The sequence below is a fragment of the Musca domestica genome, unplaced genomic scaffold, assembly GCF_030504385.1.
Source record: "Musca domestica strain aabys unplaced genomic scaffold, Musca_domestica.polishedcontigs.V.1.1 10, whole genome shotgun sequence".
Classification (NCBI taxonomy): Eukaryota; Metazoa; Arthropoda; class Insecta; order Diptera; family Muscidae; genus Musca; species Musca domestica.
In genome coordinates, this window is record NW_026712115.1 from 6,809,585 (window position 1) to 6,829,716 (window position 20,132).

General features: G+C 33.1%; 2 protein-coding genes across 2 annotated transcripts in view; both read right to left on the reverse strand.

Annotated features, from left to right (window-relative positions):
- Positions 1 to 315: 315 nt before the first annotated feature.
- LOC131803556 (uncharacterized) lies at positions 316 to 1,969 on the reverse strand. The gene is made up of 3 exons (XM_059124914.1): positions 1,751 to 1,969; positions 1,045 to 1,694; positions 316 to 976 (listed from the first exon to the last, which is right to left on the reverse strand). The coding sequence occupies exons 2-3, from the start codon at positions 1,415 to 1,417 to the stop codon at positions 702 to 704; spliced, it is 648 nt and encodes a 215-aa protein (XP_058980897.1). The 5' UTR covers positions 1,418 to 1,694; positions 1,751 to 1,969; the 3' UTR covers positions 316 to 701.
- Positions 1,970 to 16,509: 14,540 nt separating this feature from the next.
- Positions 16,510 to 20,132, reverse strand: part of LOC101892092 (5-hydroxytryptamine receptor 2A-like) — a 343,177-nt gene continuing 339,554 nt past the window's right edge. Inside the window, exon 10 of the mRNA XM_059125946.1 lies at positions 16,510 to 16,749. The gene's annotated coding sequence lies outside the window, so the exon portion shown is untranslated. The remainder of the gene's footprint in view (positions 16,750 to 20,132) is intronic.

Genomic DNA, 20,132 nt, shown 5'->3' on the forward strand with positions numbered 1-20,132 from the left:
AAAAATCATCAAAATACCGAATATTGGTATACAAAAAGGTGGACCTATACATACAATGTGTCGCCAAAGGAGAGAGAACCCACAAATACCAATTTTTAGACAAATTCGCGAAGAAATGTAAAAATCATGAAAATACCGAATATCGGGAGGTACTGTTCTATGGGGGCCATACCAAAGCGTGGACCTACACAAACAATGCTTCGCCACACGAACTAGGACCCATTATCACCTCCAAATACCAATTATCAGACAAATCCGTAAAAAAGTGTGGCAAAAATCATCAAAATAACGAATATTGGTAGGTACCGTTCAGAGATGGGCATAATGCACTAGATTTTTAGTGCACTAACAATTTCACTACAACTATTCACTTAGTGGTAGTGCAATTGTTTTTTTCACTACCACTAAATGGTTAGTGGTAGTGAAAAATTAAATTGCACTACCACTAACCATTTAGTGGTACTTAAAAAAAAAATTGCACTACCACTAAACTTTAGTGGTAGTGCAATTTTTAATAACACTACCACTAAACTTTAGTGGTAGTGCAATTTTAATTGCACTATCACTAAATTTAGTGTAATTAAAAAAATGCACTAAATTAATATTTTTGAAAAAAGTAAAACAATGCTGATGAATTACGTAAAATTAAACATATGTTTTCACGATTTTATTTAAATTTTTATAATATATATACAAATTGTTTAGTTCATATCTGTCATATTTGCTTTTCTTAAGACCAGCATTTCAAAATTGCTGTCGCTCAGGTTTTGCCTCCTAGATCGATTAATGATCCCAGCAAAAGAGAACAATCTTTCCACTGGGGCTGAAGACGGAAGTGCAGTATTGTATTTAACAAAAATTTGCTTAACAATGGGATAACTATTCAGCATTTCCAAACTTGTTTCGTGATCCGAGAGGTACGCACCAGTCTCACGAAAAACATTCCCCAATTGTGGCGTTTCATGAATGCATTCGACTGAAATGAACATATGCAATGGATAGAAAATTTGCTTCTTTTAATTTTACTCAATTTAGGATAATTACCAATGGGTTCATCACCAAAGTCTAGAAATGAAGCTTGGCTGGAAATGGAAGTTGCATTGGGAGTCTTTTCTAATTGTTTGGCAAATTCTAACCCATAGTGGTTTAAGTGTGTTTTAATATCATCTTCCGTAATGTTGTTGGCCGTCTCTAAGAGGGTTTTTAAAAATCTCAGCTTGACATCTGGTATCACAATCGCCGCAATCACCGCATCTAATGAATCCTCTTTTAGGTAAAAATATTTTTCAAATCTCTTGTGAAGAGCTTTTTGCATCTCTATATTGACTCTTTCTAAAAATGCTAGGTTTTCGTTTTCCAGCCGACGAAGTTTCATTTTTATGGACACCAATGTTGGTATAAAGTAGCCGAAAAACATATTTTGTTCGCCTTGCAAAAAATCGATTCCTTCTGCAATGGGCTTTAGCACTTTCAAATACTCTTCTAAATATTCAATCTCAGAGCCCAGAAATGATGGAACTCCAAGCCGATAGCAGAGTTCCCCTAACTTATGTTTGTATTCTAGTAATTTCTTAACCGAATCATACAGTGAGTTCCACCTTGTAACACACGGAGTAATGAGCTGCGAAGATAAAACTGCACTTATAATTTCTGCAGATTTCGGTCTGTGACATTTGTGCCATATCTGAGTGCAACTGGAATGTAATATAATGTTTAAAATTATTCGCTGATATAAATTGTCAACATTTACCGTTCAAATGATGATTTGTGCAGTTTTTGAATGTTTTCATCCGACGAACTTAAAATTTTTGTGAAGTCCGTTGTTGCAAGAAGATTCAGTGTATGTGTTGCACACCTAAAATGCTTTGACAATCTTGGCTCTACAATATGAAATATGGGTCCTAAGCTCCCTGCGAAACTAAATTCACTTTGATCTGAATCTTCATCAGAATCAATTCCATATCTAGCGTCAACGTCTTAAATAATGCAAATATTAATAGTCGTTTTCTTAATTTTCATAAATAGTACTTACTCAAAGTAACTCCAAACTCTTTAAACGCTTTTACAAAATTCGAGCCGTTGTCAGTTATAGTGTAAACAATTTTACTAAGTGGCAAATTATATTGCTCGTTTACTTCGCATATCATGTCCGTTACTCTATCAAATGTATGTGTTCCTTTGAATCTTCGACAGGCCAGCGCAACAGACTTTCTTTTTAGAGAGAAAGCATCCAACCAGTGGCACGTATTCCTAAAAATGACTTCTTCCCTCCAGACCAAAGATCAGTTGTAGTGCAAACATACTTGACGTTCTCCAAAGCAATGGACAATTTGTGGACATATTTTTGGTTACTGTCGGACAGTAGTCGGGTGATAGATCGCCTGCTAGGCATTTTTTTTCCGGGAAATAATTTTAAAAAGCTCTTACTTTCTATCAAGGAGAGCGGAGAACAGGTATCACACAAGAAGTTCAACACATCTTCTGAAAGTGCCGATTTCCGACCAGTTTTCTGCCTGTTTTCATTTTTTTTGGCTTTAAACTCGGCATATTTTTTTGGGTGTTTGCTACGCATGTGAAGAATGAAATTAGAACTTACTTTAATCGATCCTTTTACATGTTTCTGGCACACTTGACAGATAGCAATTACTCCACACATATCCCTTTCGTATGTAGTTTTGTTTCTCTAATAAAAGGTTTATTTTTAAGTACACATATTAAAACTTGAAATATTTTATTACCTTTTTAATTATTTTAAAAAATTCTTCACTAAAAAGAAGTTTGTTGACTCCAACTAAATCAAGCTCGAAAGAGTCTATTACATCGGTAGTGCTATTTTCAGGAATAAACGTTGGATCCATTATTGAATCGTCACTATCAAAACACTTTTCTTCACTCATTTTGCAAATTGTTTTTTTCAAATTTATCACAACTTAAATAAATTAAACACCGGTGATATTTACTAGTGTATTGTTTTCGTAAACAAGTTCACATTTGTGACGCCAACTTAAAACTAACTTTGGAAAAGAAATAAAAATAACTTTTAATTTAAAATAGAGAAAAAATAACTGGAAGTTTACAGTTAAGTTAAATATTTTAGTGTAATAACAACAACTGATAATAATGAGAATCGAATCTATAAATAGAACAAAACTAACATGAGAGATGAGAAATTCAATGAGATTCCATGACTAAATTGATGTCATGAATATTTGTGATCAAATATGGTAATGAGAATGTATTTCAAAGAGCAGAGTGATAAGTGACCGACTGACTAGTTCATCAACACCCAGAATCCAATTCATGTACCCGTATTCATATTTGCTTTAAATAGAATTTTTATTTTCTCTTAAATGATCTCTTTTTGCACAGCGACACCATCATCCACTGGTACACCATTGATTTAACTTTTAGTAAAGAACAAATAATTAACATTTTAATCTAATCTCTTGATTTAATTTAAATTTATAAATCTCTCTTAATCGTCCGACATAATTATTCTTCTTTCATTCTCCCAATTTCTCTTATTCTCATAAATTACATATCTCACTTAATTTTTGTTGTTATATTATTAGTATTTGTATACCTTAAGGAGCATATTCTAGTTTTTCCGTCCTAATTTTTAATATAATTCGATGTATTTTCCCAAAAAACGTCAAAATATTTATATCAGACTAATACCATTTAACTTCTGTTTAACTTCTGCACTAAATTTTAGTGGTAGTGCATTTTACTTTTAATACCACTAAAATTTAGTGGTAGTGCTATCAAAAATTGCACTACCACTAAAGTTTAGTGGTAGTGTTATTAAAAATTGCACTACCACTAAAGTTTAGTGGTAGTGCAATTTTTTTTAAATACCACTAAATGGTTAGTGGTAGTGCAATTTAATTTTTCACTACCACTAGCCATTTAGTGGTAGTGAAATTTTAATAGCACTACCACTTATTCTTTAATTCTTAGTGCACTAAAAATTTAGTGCAATATGCCCAACCCTGGTACCGTTATATGGGGACTATACTAAAACGTGGACCGATATGTCTCATTTTCAATACCAACCATCCTAAATACAATACAAATTGCTCTGTTAAATTTTGACGAATGGACAGACAGACAAACGGACATCGTTAAATCGACTTAGAATTTTATTTTGATTATGAATATATATACTTTTTGAGGTCTACGACGAATATTTAAGGATGTTACAAACGGAATGACAAAGTTAATATACCCTCCTATCTAAGGTGGAGGGTATAAAAATACCAAAGTGTCGTTCACCTCAAGCAAGCGCTTCGCCGGGAGTGGGCCAAAATACCGCGGAGCAACATTCGGGCAGCGTGTGACGGTTTCATTGGCCGTTTGAAGGCTGTAATTTGTGCCAAAGGTGACCAATTCGAGCAAATCTAAACGTATTCTAAAATTTGATGCATTTTGAGCATTCGATCAATAAAATTAAAAAAAGTAAAAATTATGACGTTTGACATTGTTGCAGTTTTTTATCTCATCCCTATAATCGGCCCCGCCAAAGGCATTTTTTTAAAGTTGCTAATTCTTGCAAGGGTATTTACTGCGTTTTTACTTGTTTTATTTCTCATTTTCACAGAACAAGAACTGAACCTCTATTCTTGTGTGTACATTAAAGGCGTTTGAGTAACACACATTGCACCAATTTTGTGTGAGTTAAACATTCTGAAACTTTCATGGTGAGAGCCGTGTTTTTCTGGATTTGTGACGCATGATATGTTTTAAAATGTAAAAAAAAATCGCACCAAAATTATGACAAATTCTTGTGTAATGAATGGTAGCAATACCCATGGTACAATGAACAGAAGGTAGGCCAACTTTGAAAAAATTGCAAGTATAGAGGTCTACCTATTTGGCTTGTAATGTCAGAATTAGTATCAAAACAATAAAAAATCAAACAACTTGTTGCATTTATTTTGAATAAATAATTGAAAACCGCGATAACTGAATGAAAGGTCAACACTTATTTTCAAAATCATGTACTATATATCTCTAAAGGATTATTTCGCTACAAAAACTCTAGATTTTGTCGATGCATACGTTGAAATAAACATTTTGAAAACACCCGAATTTTAATGTTTTCTGAACAATGTTTTTGTTATTGAAAAGAAAACACATACATAAACAAATAAAGATGACATATTAATTAATAATTAAGCCAAGAAAATAAAAAAATTAAAATCATATGGTATCATAGCCCTACCTTGATATCATTTTACCATGGCAATACCTTTGTGACGAGAAAGTGGTATGTGTAAGGTGTATCGAATACACGACGTGTTCCAGGACATGTCCAATGGTTATTAAAACTGAATTTATTTGTATTTGACGTGTTTTAATTTTACCTATTTCTATAGCTATTTTTCAAAAAAATAGCTTCACAATCCCTCACTTTTCTCGATGCAGCTTCTCCGCTTTCCCTTTATACCAAGAAAACTTCGCTTTATCTTTGTTTATTTAATAATTCTTTTTATTATTATTTTCTTTTAGAATATTTAATTTTATATAAATTCAAAAAATAATGAGTATAAATTTATAGATTTATTTTTTAATACAAAATAAAGTGAAGATATTTACGTACTAATTTAATGATTTACTTATGATATAAATATGTATGCATAGAAGTATAACACAACTTGTAACATTTGATTAAATTCGACAATCTCGGGGCTCTAGAGATTGTGAATTTACAAAAAAAAAATAAAACATAACAAGATGTGAAAAATTAAACAAATTTTCAGAATAATGCGTAATACGTTTTTTGGGAAATTTTATAGATTTCGATAACTAGTACATACATGTATGTATTTTACTATATATATGTGTGTATATTATAATTTATGAACGAGTGTCATTTTATGTGTGTTTCTTGATGTATTGAATTATTTCAAACCCTTTAGTATTTTTTTTTTTGAACTGTATTAAAAAAAGTTAAAAATTTTACATTTTTTCTCCATAACTGACGCAAATCATTTATTTGACAAGCCTATGTCACATTTCAAATAAAAAATCTGACTCTGTTTCCGTGGCAACAAAAGCTATCTTGATTTATTTGCAATCACGATCGAAATCACAGTACTAATGATACGCAGCACCACTGGTTTTGCAGGAAAAATCACACATTTCACCTAATACAAATTGCAAGTTTATATTGGGAATTTATGTGAAGTAGATAATACAACCTCTGAACTAAATAATGCCATGTTCGTGTTCGAGTTTTTTGTAGGGTTAACCTAATTTAAAAGGATTTATTTGAAGTATATGGGTATACTAAGTTTAATCCAAATCCTCTATATGTAAACGTACTGTATTGTTGTATAGAGCATGATATGGCTTCGATTAGGATTATATTAAATATTTATTAAACCAATAGGTATACCGAACCAAGAGTCACCAAATGGCAAAATTCGGTTAAATATGAAAAAATCTATCCAATTTGGACTTATATTACATATATGGCGGAAAATAACCGTAAAATCGCATGAAGATGTTTATCGAAGGTATATAAAAATCTGAACCAATTTCGATGAAATTTGACAGAGATATTTTCGAGCAAGGTTTTCTGATACAAGGAATTAAATATCATTTTTGTGGAGTGCATATAAAGCATGTGAGGGACTTTAGCACCAAATCGGCTGAAACTATATATGAGCTACAGCTATATCTGAACCGATTTCACCAAATTTGAAGTACTTGTTTCTAGGATGAATTCAATCGGAATTGCCAAAATTAATTCCATTTAGGTTGACATTAGCCATTTGGAGCACAATAACCCTCATGTCGGATAAATATATAAATATGGGAGCTATATCCTAATCTGATTCGGTCTCGACAAAATTTGATTAAGGTAGCTAAATAAGTTATCTTGCATAATACCTATGTGAGGGACTTAAATCCCCAAATCAGATCTGTATCGATTTTCTACAAATTTGATTCATTTGCTTCTAGACTGAATTCGGTCGGATGTGCAAAAATTCAGGTCATTTGGACTGACAATTCGGTTGAAGATATATACTGGGTGAGATGAAAAACTGCAATCAACTTCGGACTGCTGTCATTTCTTAGCCAATCGTTCCAGTGACAGCTCATTATATTGTTTACAAGCGTACAGAGCACTCCAACATTTAAATGTGAATAAATCTTTTGTGTCTCATATCGTCGCTCATTATCGTGATATCGGTAGCGTAGCCCGACGTCAAGGAAGTGGACGGAAGAAAACAGCAACATCAGCAGAAATGGTTCGAAAAGTAAAGAAGCGACTTGATCGAAACGGGCGTCGCAGTGGCCGAAAAATGGGTCGTGAGCTGAACATATCGCAATATTCCATTCGGCAAACATTGAAAAATGAGCGGGGTAAAGCCATTTAAATTCCAAAAAGTGCAAGAACATACACCTTCCGTCTGTCCGTTTGTGAAAATCACTTTAGCTTCCGAACGAAATGAAGTAGATTGATAAAATTTTACTCAAATGTCTGCAGGACTTTTCGTATTGAAAATGGTGAAAATGCAAGTCCACGTTTTGGTATAGCCCCCATATAACGATACCTCCCGATATTCGTGGTTTTGATGATTTTAGCGACATTATTTACCGGAATTGCTTCAAATTTGGTATTTAAAGTTTGTAATGGATGCTACATCCTAAGACAGAAAATTATTTGTGCAGGTCCACGTCTTCGTATAGACCCCATATAACGGTACCTCCCGATACTCGGTATTTTGATGATTTTACCGACATTATTCACCGGAATTGTTTCAAATTTGGTATTTGAAGTTCGAAATGTATACTACAGTCTAAGCTAGAAAATTGTCTGTGCAGGTCCACGTCTTCGTATAGACCCCAATATAACGGTTATATTATGTATTGTTAAGATTTTAACATTTTTGAAAATTTCCAAATTTGTTCAAAATGGTGGAGGGTATTCAAAATTTGGCCCGGCCGAACTTACTGCTTTTCAACATGTTTTATCACTTGTATATATAAAATTTGCAGGACTTAAGGATTATTGTCAGGGTTAACCCGGGAAGAGATTTTGTATGTAAACGTACTTTAAGTGTTTTTACAGATAGTCTAATGATTATCAGTACTACGTGGGATACATGACAGACATAAATATTTTACCAAAGTCCGAAGCCCTTAAATTTAATTAAAGTGTTACCTGGAAATCTTAATCGAATATAAATGCGCGATTATTTTGTGGTCTAATGTCACATTTACACTGGCAACTAAATAACACGACTTATGCATAATTTAAGGTAAAATGAAATGAATTGATAATATAAATGTCTAGTTTTATGAGAAGATGTTCGATCTAAATGAGTTTTAGGCTTCGTTTCCATCAGGAAAAGTTTATTTGCGCCACAAATAACAGATCTATTGGATGTCAATTCCATTTCATCTACGTCAAATGAAATCCACTGGATTTGAGAGGCGATTTCATTTGACGTATACACAATGGAATTGACAGTTTAAATCCATGGTAGAAGAATACAGGTAGTGGCATCAACAATCTCCGATTGGCGTCGTATAGGAAAACCTATACAAATCTACTTATTAAAAAAAAAGCAATTAAAGAATTTTGTCATATCAATGTTCCCAAGCAATGATGCATCTACCTGTATTCTTCTACCATGGTAGAAATCCATACGATTTAATAAGTGTAAACGTACTATTATTTCCAATGAGATGTGGAAATTAAAGTATGTACAAATATATGATTTGAAGGCGTCAGTGGAAATTAAATCGATTTTTTCTGAAAATATCTAACCTCAATTTACTTACTAAAGATGTCGAAATAATTCAGGAAGAGTATGGATAATCCTGTTTGGGGTGTGTTGAGTTTGTTAAAGTTATTTTGAAGACAGAGAGTGATGTGGTCATAGTTTTTGATTATAGCTTGATGGAAGATTATAAACATGGGTTGTATGTGAGTTATGGCATGTTAGACTTATACTGATATTAAATTTACATTTGACATGTTTATGTTCTTTTGTAATTTTTTTAATTATAAATTTTGTTTACCCATTTTTCCCGAATAGTTTTTGGTGGTGGTATGAAACAAAACCAAAAACATTAAATATTTATTTGGCTAATTTTTGTTATTTACTTTTTTGTTTGTTCTCCTTTTAGTGACAACATTTTTAATAATAATTATTATCAATATTTTTTTTGTTTTTGTTGTTTTGATATTTATAAATACACACTCATTGTTGTTGCTAATAACTATTATTAGTATAACTTAGCTTTATACGATAGACCTAAACTAAATGCTTTGTCAATTTATGTACTTTTTTATGTTAACAACAAATTATTAACTTTTGTTTTAACAATTTCCTATGATGGTAATATTTAGATTTATTTTCAATAAAAAACAGATTTTTGTTATTTGTCTAAAGCTTATTTTAATAAATTGTTTTTAAGTGTAATACTTGTTTTGTTTGATTTCGTTTTGAAGTAATTAAACTATATTTACAAATTAAATATATTACACAAAAAATAATGCAAAAAATACTCTTGAGATATTTTATGTTTTTGTTTTCTTTATTATCCATTTGTTCGGATTATTTTTCTTGCTAATATTTGATTTATGGTTTCAAATGTTACATTCCATTTTATTTATCAATAGAACAAATTATTGTTGATTTAAATTTAATTTTATTTAGTTATAGAATTTCTTTTTTTAATAGATAGATACATTGATAGATTATTTGATTTTCAGTTACAGTGATTCCAGAGTTGAAGAAGAATAAATTTTGTTGTTTGTTTCTTTTATTAATACAATAACATTTTAGCTATTTGTCTATACAGATAAGAATAGATTGTTATACACACATTTAAAATGAATCAGGTAAATAACTAATTGGAAAAAAAGGTCAAATAATATTAAATAATGAAAGGGTAAATTTCCTATAAATATTAATAAAAAATATGAAGTTAAGTTCGGCCGGGCCGATCTTTTAATAACCTCTACCATTTGGAAGGAACTTAAAATTTTTCCAAAAAAAAAAAAATCCGAAAAGTACCACTTGGACCATTCGCAGACGTGGTGCTTTTTGTCATAGGCTATAGTACCCATTACGAACTTCAAATACGAAATTTGTTACAATTCCGGTGAATAATATCGCAAAAATCATGAAAATATCGAATTTCGGGAGGTACCGCCATATGGGGGCTATACAAAGACCTGCATACGAATTTTTTTCCATAAGTTGTATTACCCATTAAGATCTTCCAATATGAAATTTGAAACGATTCCGATGAGTAATGTTGCTGTAATCATCAAAATACCGACTATCAGGAGGTTCCGGTCTATACGAAAATGTTTGTCATAGGCTGTAGTACCCATTATGAACTTTAAATACGAAATTTGTTACAATTCGGTGGATAATGTTGCTGAAATCATCAAAATACCGACTATCGGGAGGTTCCGTTATATGAGGGCTATACGAAGACGTGGACCTGCATAAGAAATTTTTTGCCATAGGTTAAAGATCTTCCAATATGAATTTTGAAATAATTCCGGTAATTAATGTCGATTAAATCATGAAAATACCGAATATCGGGAGGTACCGTTTTTTGGGGCTATACGAACACGTGGACCATACAATGGTAGAGGGTATAAAAATCATGAAATTGGTGAAATAATTTTCACTTTTAGTACATTAATTTTGAATGTAATTTTCATAAAAACCATTGTAGCTTGATATAGGGTTTATTCAGAGATTTATACTTTGTCATTTCGTTTGTAACTCCTCGAAATACTCATGTCAGACCAAACAAAGTATGTATATTCTTGATCAGAGTAAAATCTAAGTCGATTTAACGAATCGAGATAGAAGGCTAAAATTTTGCAGACATGCTTATTTTGCCAGTAGGCAGGCAGTTCGTAAATGGGTCATTTAGGTCCACGTTTTCATATATAGCCCCCATATAAAGGTACCTCCCGATATTCGGTATTGTGATAAGTTTAGCGACATTATTAATCGGAATTGTTTCAAATTTGGTATTTGAAGTTTGAAATGGATACTACAGCCTAAGACAGAAAATTGTGTGTGCAGGTCCACGTCTTCATGTAGACCCAATATAACGGTACCTCCCGATATTCGGTATTTTGATGATTTTAGCGACATTATTCGCCGGATCAGTTTCAAATTACGTATTTAGAGTTCGTTATGGAAACTACAGTCTGTCACAGAAAAATGTCTATGCAGGTCCAAGTCTTCGTATCGGCCCTATATGTGTTGGGGGTATTATAAGTTTGATTGGGCCAAAAATTTTGTAACACCTCGACATATTGGTTTCCCACATAGGAAAGTATGTATGGATCTTCCTACCTTGCCGAGCTGAGTCGATCTGTCCATGAAATTTGAAATCACTCTACAGGTAGCAATTATGGCCCGTAATATTTAGGTGTTAACAATCACATAATATTTAGGAGTTAAAATGGACCAAAAACTGAAAAATTTCCTGATTTTGCAGTTGCTCTACAGGTCACAATTATAGACCAATCGAAGCGAAAGTTAGCATGGGGCTAGAGCTTTGGGCTGGGAAGAAGCCTTCCAATTTTGGTGGTCATCGGGTAACATTTAGTGGTTGAAATAGACCATAGCATTTGTGTTAAATAAAAGTCAAATTTTCTATTAAACCGCGAATATTAATGCCGGCGAAAATCACAAATAGACGAACAGATCAATTCTGACCGTTACGTAGATACCGATAGTATAGAATTTTGTCAATTCAGAATGCCCTCTTGGCATAAAAGTATGAAATCTAAAAAAATCGCATAAAAAGATACCAATAATGATGTTAATATAGATTTTGTAGCATTTTGTGACATTTTTTTCAATTTTTTTATATTTTTTATCGCATGCGATTTTTTTGACTTATGATATTCAAGTGTACATTTTGTAATATTTTTTCACCTTACAACACAGGTTGGGGTTATTATATACAGATTGCAGTTATCGTCCGATCCTCACGAAAATTGTCATAAGGGTAGTTTTAGGCTCAGAATGGCTAGGCCTATTGTTTTCAAAGATGCCCGCAATATATTTAGGGTTTAAATGGACCAACAACTAAATTCTTTTTCTGATTTTGCAGCCGTTATAAAGGTCACAAATAGAAACCAAAGGTCACGAAATCTCGCATGAAGTTAGAGTTTAGGACAGCGGGTAGATAGACGATGTCCGAAATACACAAATGGCGATTTTGGCTTTTTTTTGCTGATTTCGTTGACGAATATAGCCAAAATATCATATAGATTAGTCTAAATTTGGAGATACCGAGGAGCCTTTTGCTTTTGGAGAGGATCGAAAAATATTTAGGGATTCAAATGAAAAAAAACAGCAAAAAAATCCTGATTACACAATTTAAACCAATCGACACGCTTGAGAAGAGAGTTAAGTACTAAGAAGAGTTCTAGGATTTGGATGACCATTGGATTATATTTAGCTGTAAAATGGCCCACAACAACTAACAGCACGACGGAGTGCATAAATATTGAGAAAGTGTCCCTGGTCAAACTGCTAAGGGTAATATCTGGGCAGTGCTCCATGACATCATTTCAAAAGCGAAAACTTCCAAACTGGGGGGCTTCTAACATATTGTAGTGTTGTAGGGTATCACATGGTCGGCCCCGCGAGACTATAGCCTTTGCTTACTTGTTTATGCTGATTTCGTTGACGAATGTAGCCAAATATCGTAGACAATGAAATCATACAGATGAGTTTAAATTTGGAGATACAGAGGGGCTTCTTGCTTTTGGAAATGATCGCACATGAACCAAAAACAGAAAAAAATTCCTGATCACACAATTTAAACCAATAAACATGCATGAGAAGAGAGTTAAGTACAGGGAAGAAGTCTAGCATTTTGGATCATCATTGGAATATATTTAGCTGTTAAATGGGTCACAACAACTAACAGCACGCGGGAATGCGTAAATATTGGGCAAATGTCCCTGGTCAAAATGTTAATGGTAGTGGGGGGCTTCAAACATATTGTAGTGTTTTAGGGTATCACATGGTCGGCCTAAGCAAAGGCTATAGGCGTACGGGGCCGACCATGTGATACCCTAAAACACTACAATTTGTTTGATGCTCCCATTACCCTTAACATTTTGACCAGGGACAAGTTAATTTGTACAGATATTTGTCGGTAACTAACATGAGTTAGAGAATCCCACTACGAAATCGTTTGCAGGTGTGTACACCACATAGGAGAAAAAAATTTAAAATTGTTTGGTGAAAGTAGTCGATAAATATAAAAAATAATTGTATAGAGATTTAGGGTCTGTTCCAGAACTGGATGAATGTTAATATTTTTATACCCTACACCACAAAGTGGTAAGGGTATTATGTCTTTGTGCATTTGTTTGTAACATGGAGAAGGAAACGAGATAGACCCATAGTTACTTTTGAGAACCTTCATAGAATCACTTTCTGAGTCGATTTATGCATGTCCGTCCGTCTGTCCGTCCGTCCGTCCGTCCGTCCGTCCGTCCGTCTGTCCATGTATTCTTGTGAACAAAATGCAGGTCGCATTTATTATCCGATTGAGATGAAATTTTCCAAACAATATTTTTTTGGCCCAAGGACGAACCCTATTGAAATTGGTGAGAATCGGATCAAATTTAGATATAGCTCCCATATATATCTTCATCCGATTTCGGGTTAAATGAGCACCAAATGTTCACTATCAGTCCAAATTACCTGAATTTTGGCACACCCAACCGGGTTCGGCCTAGAAGCAAGTATATCAAATTTAGTGAAAATCGGTTCAGATATAGATATAGCAAGCATATATATGTTTCATCCGATTTAGTGTTTTAGTCCCTTACATTCGTAATGTTCACTCCACAACCGTGATATTTGGTACCAGATATAAGGTACAGCCCAGAAATAGCTGTTTGTAATTTTATCGAAATCGGTTCAGATTTGGATATAGCTCCCATATATATCTTCATCCGATTTCGGGTTAATTGTGCACCAAATGGCCGATATAAGTCCAAATGGACTGAATTTTAGTATATCGGACCAAATTCAGCCTAGAAGCAAGTATATCAAATTTAGTGAAAATCGGTTCAGATATAGATATAGCAAGCATATATATGTTTCATCCGATTTAGTGTTTTAGTCCCTTACATTCGTAATGTTCACTCCACAACCGTGATATTTGGTACCAGGTATTAGATGGAGCACAGGAATAGCTGTTTTAAATTTTATCGAAATCGGTTCAGATTTGGATATAGCTCCCATATATATCTTCATCCGATTTCGGGTTATTGACCACCAAATGGCCGTAATAGCATCAATTTTGGCAAATCCGACCGAAACCAGCTTAGAAGCAAGTACATCAATTTTAGTAAAAATCGGTTCAGATATAGCTATAGCTCCCATATATATGTTTCATCCGATTTCGTCTTTAAATCCCTCACATTCGTAATATGCACTCCACAGAAATGATATTTGGTACCAGTTATCAGATAAAGCCCAAAAATAGTTGATTTTAATTTTATTAAAATCTGTTCCGATTTGGATATGCCTCCCATATATATCTTCATCCGATTTCGTGTTAATTGTGCATCAAATGGCCAATATCAGCCCAAATGGCATGAATTTTGGCAAATCCGACCGAAACCGAAAAATTGCAAGCGCACACATTTTAGTAAGATATAGCTCTAGCTCCATATATATGTTTCATCCGATTTGCTCTTTAAGTCCCTTACATTCGTAATATACTCTTCACAGGAATGATATTTGGTACCAGATATCAGATAAAACCCAAAAATAGTCGATTTTGATTTTATAAATATCTGTTCAGATTTGGATATAGTATAGCATAGCATACTCTTCACAGGAATGATATTTGGTACCAGATATCAGATAAAGCTCAAAAGTAGTCGCTTTTAATTTTCTCAAAATCTGTTCAGATTTGGATATAGCACCCATATGTATCTTCATTCGATTTCGAGTTAATTGTGCAACAAATCGCCAATATAAACCGAAATGGCATGAATTTTGGCATATCTGGCCAAATTCAGCCTAGAAGCAAGGACACCAATTTTAGTAAAAGTCGTTTCAGATATAGCTATAGCTCCCAAATATATCTTCATCCGATTTCGTATTAAATGTGCAGCAAATGGCTAATATTGGTACATCAAATTTAGTGAAAATCGGTCGGATACAGCTATAGCTCCTATATATACCTTTCATCCGATTTGTACTTTAAGTCCCTCAAATTCGAAAAATGTACGATACAAGAATAATATTTGGTATTAGATGCAGCCAAGAAATATCTTCTTTTTCAGTTTTACAAATATCGGTTCAGATTTGGATATACCTCCTATATATATCTTCATCCAATTTCGTGTTGATTGCGCACCAAATGTCCAATATCAGCCCAAATGTCCTGAGTTTTGGCAAATCTGACCGAATTCAGCCTAGAATCAAATACATCAAACTTGGTGAAAATCGGTTCAGATATAGCTATAGTACGTAAAATGCACGATAGAATTAGATAGATTTTGATTTTGTATCAAATATCTCATAGAGCTCTGAAATGCTCTGTATAAACCTTTTTACGAGAGCTCTACTAAATATGCATAGTGGTGTAGGGTATCATATAGTCGGCCCCGCCCGACTTTTGAGCTTTCCTTACTGGTTACTACTATAAACGTTTTTCCCTTTACAGTATCGAAAAACAAATTGCAAAAATAGTAGATTCTTGCAGGCTCCGAAACAGAGCATTAAAGTTTCGGTTTTTTTCAATTTTTCTTATCATAAAACTCACACTTCTGCGGCACCATTTGTCACAGATAGTGGAGGGCTAGATTCGTCATCATTCGATCACTGAGTCTAGTTCAGTAAAATAGGTTGAAATAGTTCATTCGATCTGCCCCTATCGGAAAGTGTTTTGTTCCATGCAAAAAAATTACGTAATGCAAATATTTTTTCACTTATCTTCAAAAATAAAAGTCGTACGTTTAAAAAAAAAAATAAATTATACATCAACTTAAGAAAGTCATAAGAGATATGCCTTTCAATCAAGTTGAAAGTCCTTAATTATTTATCTAATTATTATTTAACTAACCTAATTTAACAATTAATAATAAATTTACTCATTTGAGTTACACGTTTTTTTTTTATAGATTTTCAAAAGTTTTTTTATGTTTAGTCGTATTTCTCAATTTAACAATAAAGATGAACAGTTTTCGTTAACACACACTCACATTTTGATTAATCGTCTGTTTGTTTGTATGTGTAAGGTAAGTTCCTATGAATATATGTATGTTTGTATGTATAGCCTTATTGCTATTATTAACATGAGCATTAACACATTTTAAGTATGGTATAATTAAGTTTGTAGCATTTGTTGTTGTTGTTGTCCAACTTATTTCAAACTAGTTTATCTATTTGGTTTCCAAAAAACACTTACGACTAATTATTGATTATTGTTATTTATAAATATTTACAGCACTATAGTTTCTTTGGTTGATGTTGTTGTTTTTGTTGGTATTCCTTTATTTTATTTATTTACTTAAATTTAATTTTGTACATACATACAGTTTTGTATTTTTTTGATGTTTTAAACATTTTGATTAGGATTTTTGTTGTTGTTTTTGCTGTTTATTTTTGTAGTTAAATTGGAGTTTTCTCATAGGTATAACACGGGTATTTTATTGCAAGATTGTGGGGAGAAAAAATCATTTCATTTGTGGTCCTTTAGAGGTATCTGAAAATATTAAGAATATTTGCATATTATTAAAAATCTTATAAAAAATGTAAAGTTAATCTATTTGTTAAGGTATACTTATTATATATCAAAATCAATTTTAAAGTATGTGTAAAATAATATGTACACATACAACTGTATTCGAAGAACTATATGCTATTTTCACAAATACAATTGTTCATATTAGAATTTTTAAACCACATGAATTAAGCTGCTGATTTATATTAAACATTTGTAATTTGTACCTTCTATCTTTCTCTCTCTCTCTTACCGACAATCTCGGATCAACAGGGGTGGGGAAACTTTTATACCCTCCACCATTCTATAGTTCTACTTCTTGAAATAACTTGATAGACCCTACAATGAATGTATATTCTGGATCAACGTAAAATTCTAAGTCGATTTAGCGATGTTCGTCTGTCTGTTGTAATCACGCTATCTTAAATGTTGTAATCACACAATAAAAATCTAGCACACGTGTGTATTTTGCCAGTAGGCAGGTAAAGTTCGTAAAAGGGCCATTTTGGTTCATGTTTTCGTATAGCGCACATATAACGGTATTTCCTAAGGTTCGGAATTTTGATGATTTCAAGTTCGCCGAATGTGTAACATGGGATGAATTTTGGCCAAATTTCGCCTAGAATCGCGTATGTCAAATTTTGCAAAAATCGATACAGATTTATCGATAATATACACTTTTGTTCTTCAAAAAAAGTTCGGCCAGGCCGGGCCCGGATGCGAAGACGAGGACCTGCATTATACCGAAAAGGACCGAGTATACGAGAACGTGGACCAGAATAGACAATTTTGTGTTATAGGTGGAAGTATCCAATCAAGCGAAATTCAAATTCCGGCCTGTAATGTCGCTAAAATCAATGAAATACCGAATATTGAGGGGTACCGTTATATGGAGCCTGGAAAAACTCTAGTTTAGTAAAAACTCTTTGATTTTTTTTTGATTTTTTCCAGAGGTATGTATTTTACCCTCATTCCGAGAAACTATTGTTTTCTTAGGAACGGACCCGGGACCCCATATATTTCACCAGAAAGTCCGGGTCCAAGAACCGGGCTGGCTCCAATCCACTTACCCGATATAGACAAATAATAATAGCCCGCTATAGGAAAATTTATGAAAGTACCTATCCAACAAGTGGTTACATGATGGGGTTATTTATAAGCGATTCAATAGTTATATTCAAAATACCGATTTTTTGGACCCGGTTTTTTTTAAAGCCACAAAAAGTCGAAAAGGGGCTCATTAATGCCAAATTAAAGCTGACACTCTTACCTTTCCAAAATGCTACAATTTGTGCGAATATCTTTTCTGGGTCCAGAAAAATATTTAATTGAAAAAAAGAAAAGAAAATTGAAGAGTTTCTACTAAACTAGAGTTAAGGCTATACGAAAACGTGGACCGACATGACGAATTTAACTTGCCCACTGACAAAATACGCATGTGTGCAATATCTCAATTCGTTTGAAAGATAAAGTGATTACAAGAGGCAGACGGACATTGCTAAATCGACTTAGAATTTTATGCTAATCAAGAATATATATATAATTTGTTGTGTCTGACATGAGTATTTCGAGGAGTAACAAATGCAATGACAAAGTTGATATATGGAGGGTATAAATAGGTTGTATTTTCGAAAATGTCCCATTATGGAGAAATAAGATTTATTCATCACATTACACTACACTTTTGTCGTTCAAAAATGGTGCCACATGTGTAGATATCTTTTGTAGGTCTCAAGATATTAGCTTTAAATTTGTCACCTATGGAAATAGTTTTGACTAAAACCAAGTTTTTTAATGGATCCAGGCTTTTGTTTAGTTTCTTTGTTTCGAATTCAGTGTTGGCCATATACCAGAAAAACTATGGGTATCGTGCCCGGTGGTGGACATATGCCAGAAGAGAAAACTAAAGGCCCGGACGAAGACCGGCTGCCAACAAAACGTATAAGTTTAGGACAACTACGGTTCGCATAGCCAGAGGAGAAAATTTCAAGCCCCGGCAGAAGGTCGGCTACTTCAGACAGAATAAACAATTTTAGAAAAACTACGAAACGCGTAGCCGGTATTTAACATTCTCCAGAAGAGCAAATCTAAAGACACATTATTGTGAAGAAAATCGCAATATCATAATTTTTATATTTTACAAAGGTAAGAGTATGGACTATCATTTGGTAAAAAAAAATTACCTTGCCTGTTAAAATAGCACCATCATACGCTTGAAAATAAATAGGTACTTCAATAAGCTTTAAGATTTTACCAATTTTGTATAAATCGGTTAAGATGAACCAAATAAAAACCGGACTCTAGTTAATATTCATAGTGGTGTTGGGTATCATAAAGCCTTTCTGTCTTTCCTTACTGGTTCTACTACCAATTATGTTGCATGCATTTGTTAAAAATAGAATTTATAAGTAGTGGCTACGACTTTGGAAAAGTAAATATGTCTCTTCTCCTCCCACCCACAGTTATTGAATCTCGCATTTCCCTTTTACGTCATCAATTAAAAACAGAACAATTCAATTAAGTGGAAAATATGTATTTCTCATAAGCATGCTTAGCCAATGCTCACCACAATTCCATACAAATGCGTTTCGATTTGAATTTAGTTTTGTGCAAGTAATGGTGTCGCGTGAATATAAATGGCCATTTCTATTGGTTACTGAAATTGACGCAACCACCACGAATCATTTTCAACAGACAAACGCTGATTGATATCGACCCAGCAGATATATTTTCTTATGCCATTTGCCTTGACGTTATTTTGCATATGAAAATTTTATTCTTACCACCATTACTAGGGATGGCGATCCAGGGATTTTTTTGGGGGTTTTGGAATTTTCCCATTTTTCATTGAAGCAGTAATTGGGGTTAGTTTTAATTGAAATAATCTATTTAATTCTTTCTGAAAATATGCTGCAATCCTGATCCATTTGGTATTTTCCCGAAAAATCCAGTAGACCTGTTTTTTAATCAAGATTCTCCGAGTTCGACATCCCCAATAATTACTTTTCGTCGGAATGTTCTATTCATTTTTCTATGGAAAAATGGCTGATGAAGGACAGTGAAAAGAAGCGCATTCTTTCATAAAGTTGTTTTTTTAATTTTAAGATTATTATTTGGTGTGAAACTGTGAGAAGTAAGCTAAGTTAATGCTGTAAAGTGAAACTACTGATGGTCGATTTGAGTTTGTTACAAAGAAAGAAAAAAAACTCACAAAAACCATCATTTTGTCAATAAATGTAGACTCATGTTTTTTGCATGAAACCCTTATTATTATTTTTTTTTTTTTTGAAAAAATATGCGAATTTTGTCAGGAAGTCCTTTAAAAAATTGTGACTCTTAAATAATTTTCAAAACCATTAATACCT

Excerpts from the sequence above, each read along its gene's own strand:
- LOC131803556 (XM_059124914.1), bottom strand. The coding sequence starts at position 1,417 with ATGTTTTTCGGCTACTTTATACCAACATTGGTGTCCATAAAAATGAAA. Across the intron at positions 977-1,044 it reads CTTTGGTGATGAACCCATTG|TCGAATGCATTCATGAAACG; the intron begins GTAATTATCCTA and ends TGTTCATTTCAG.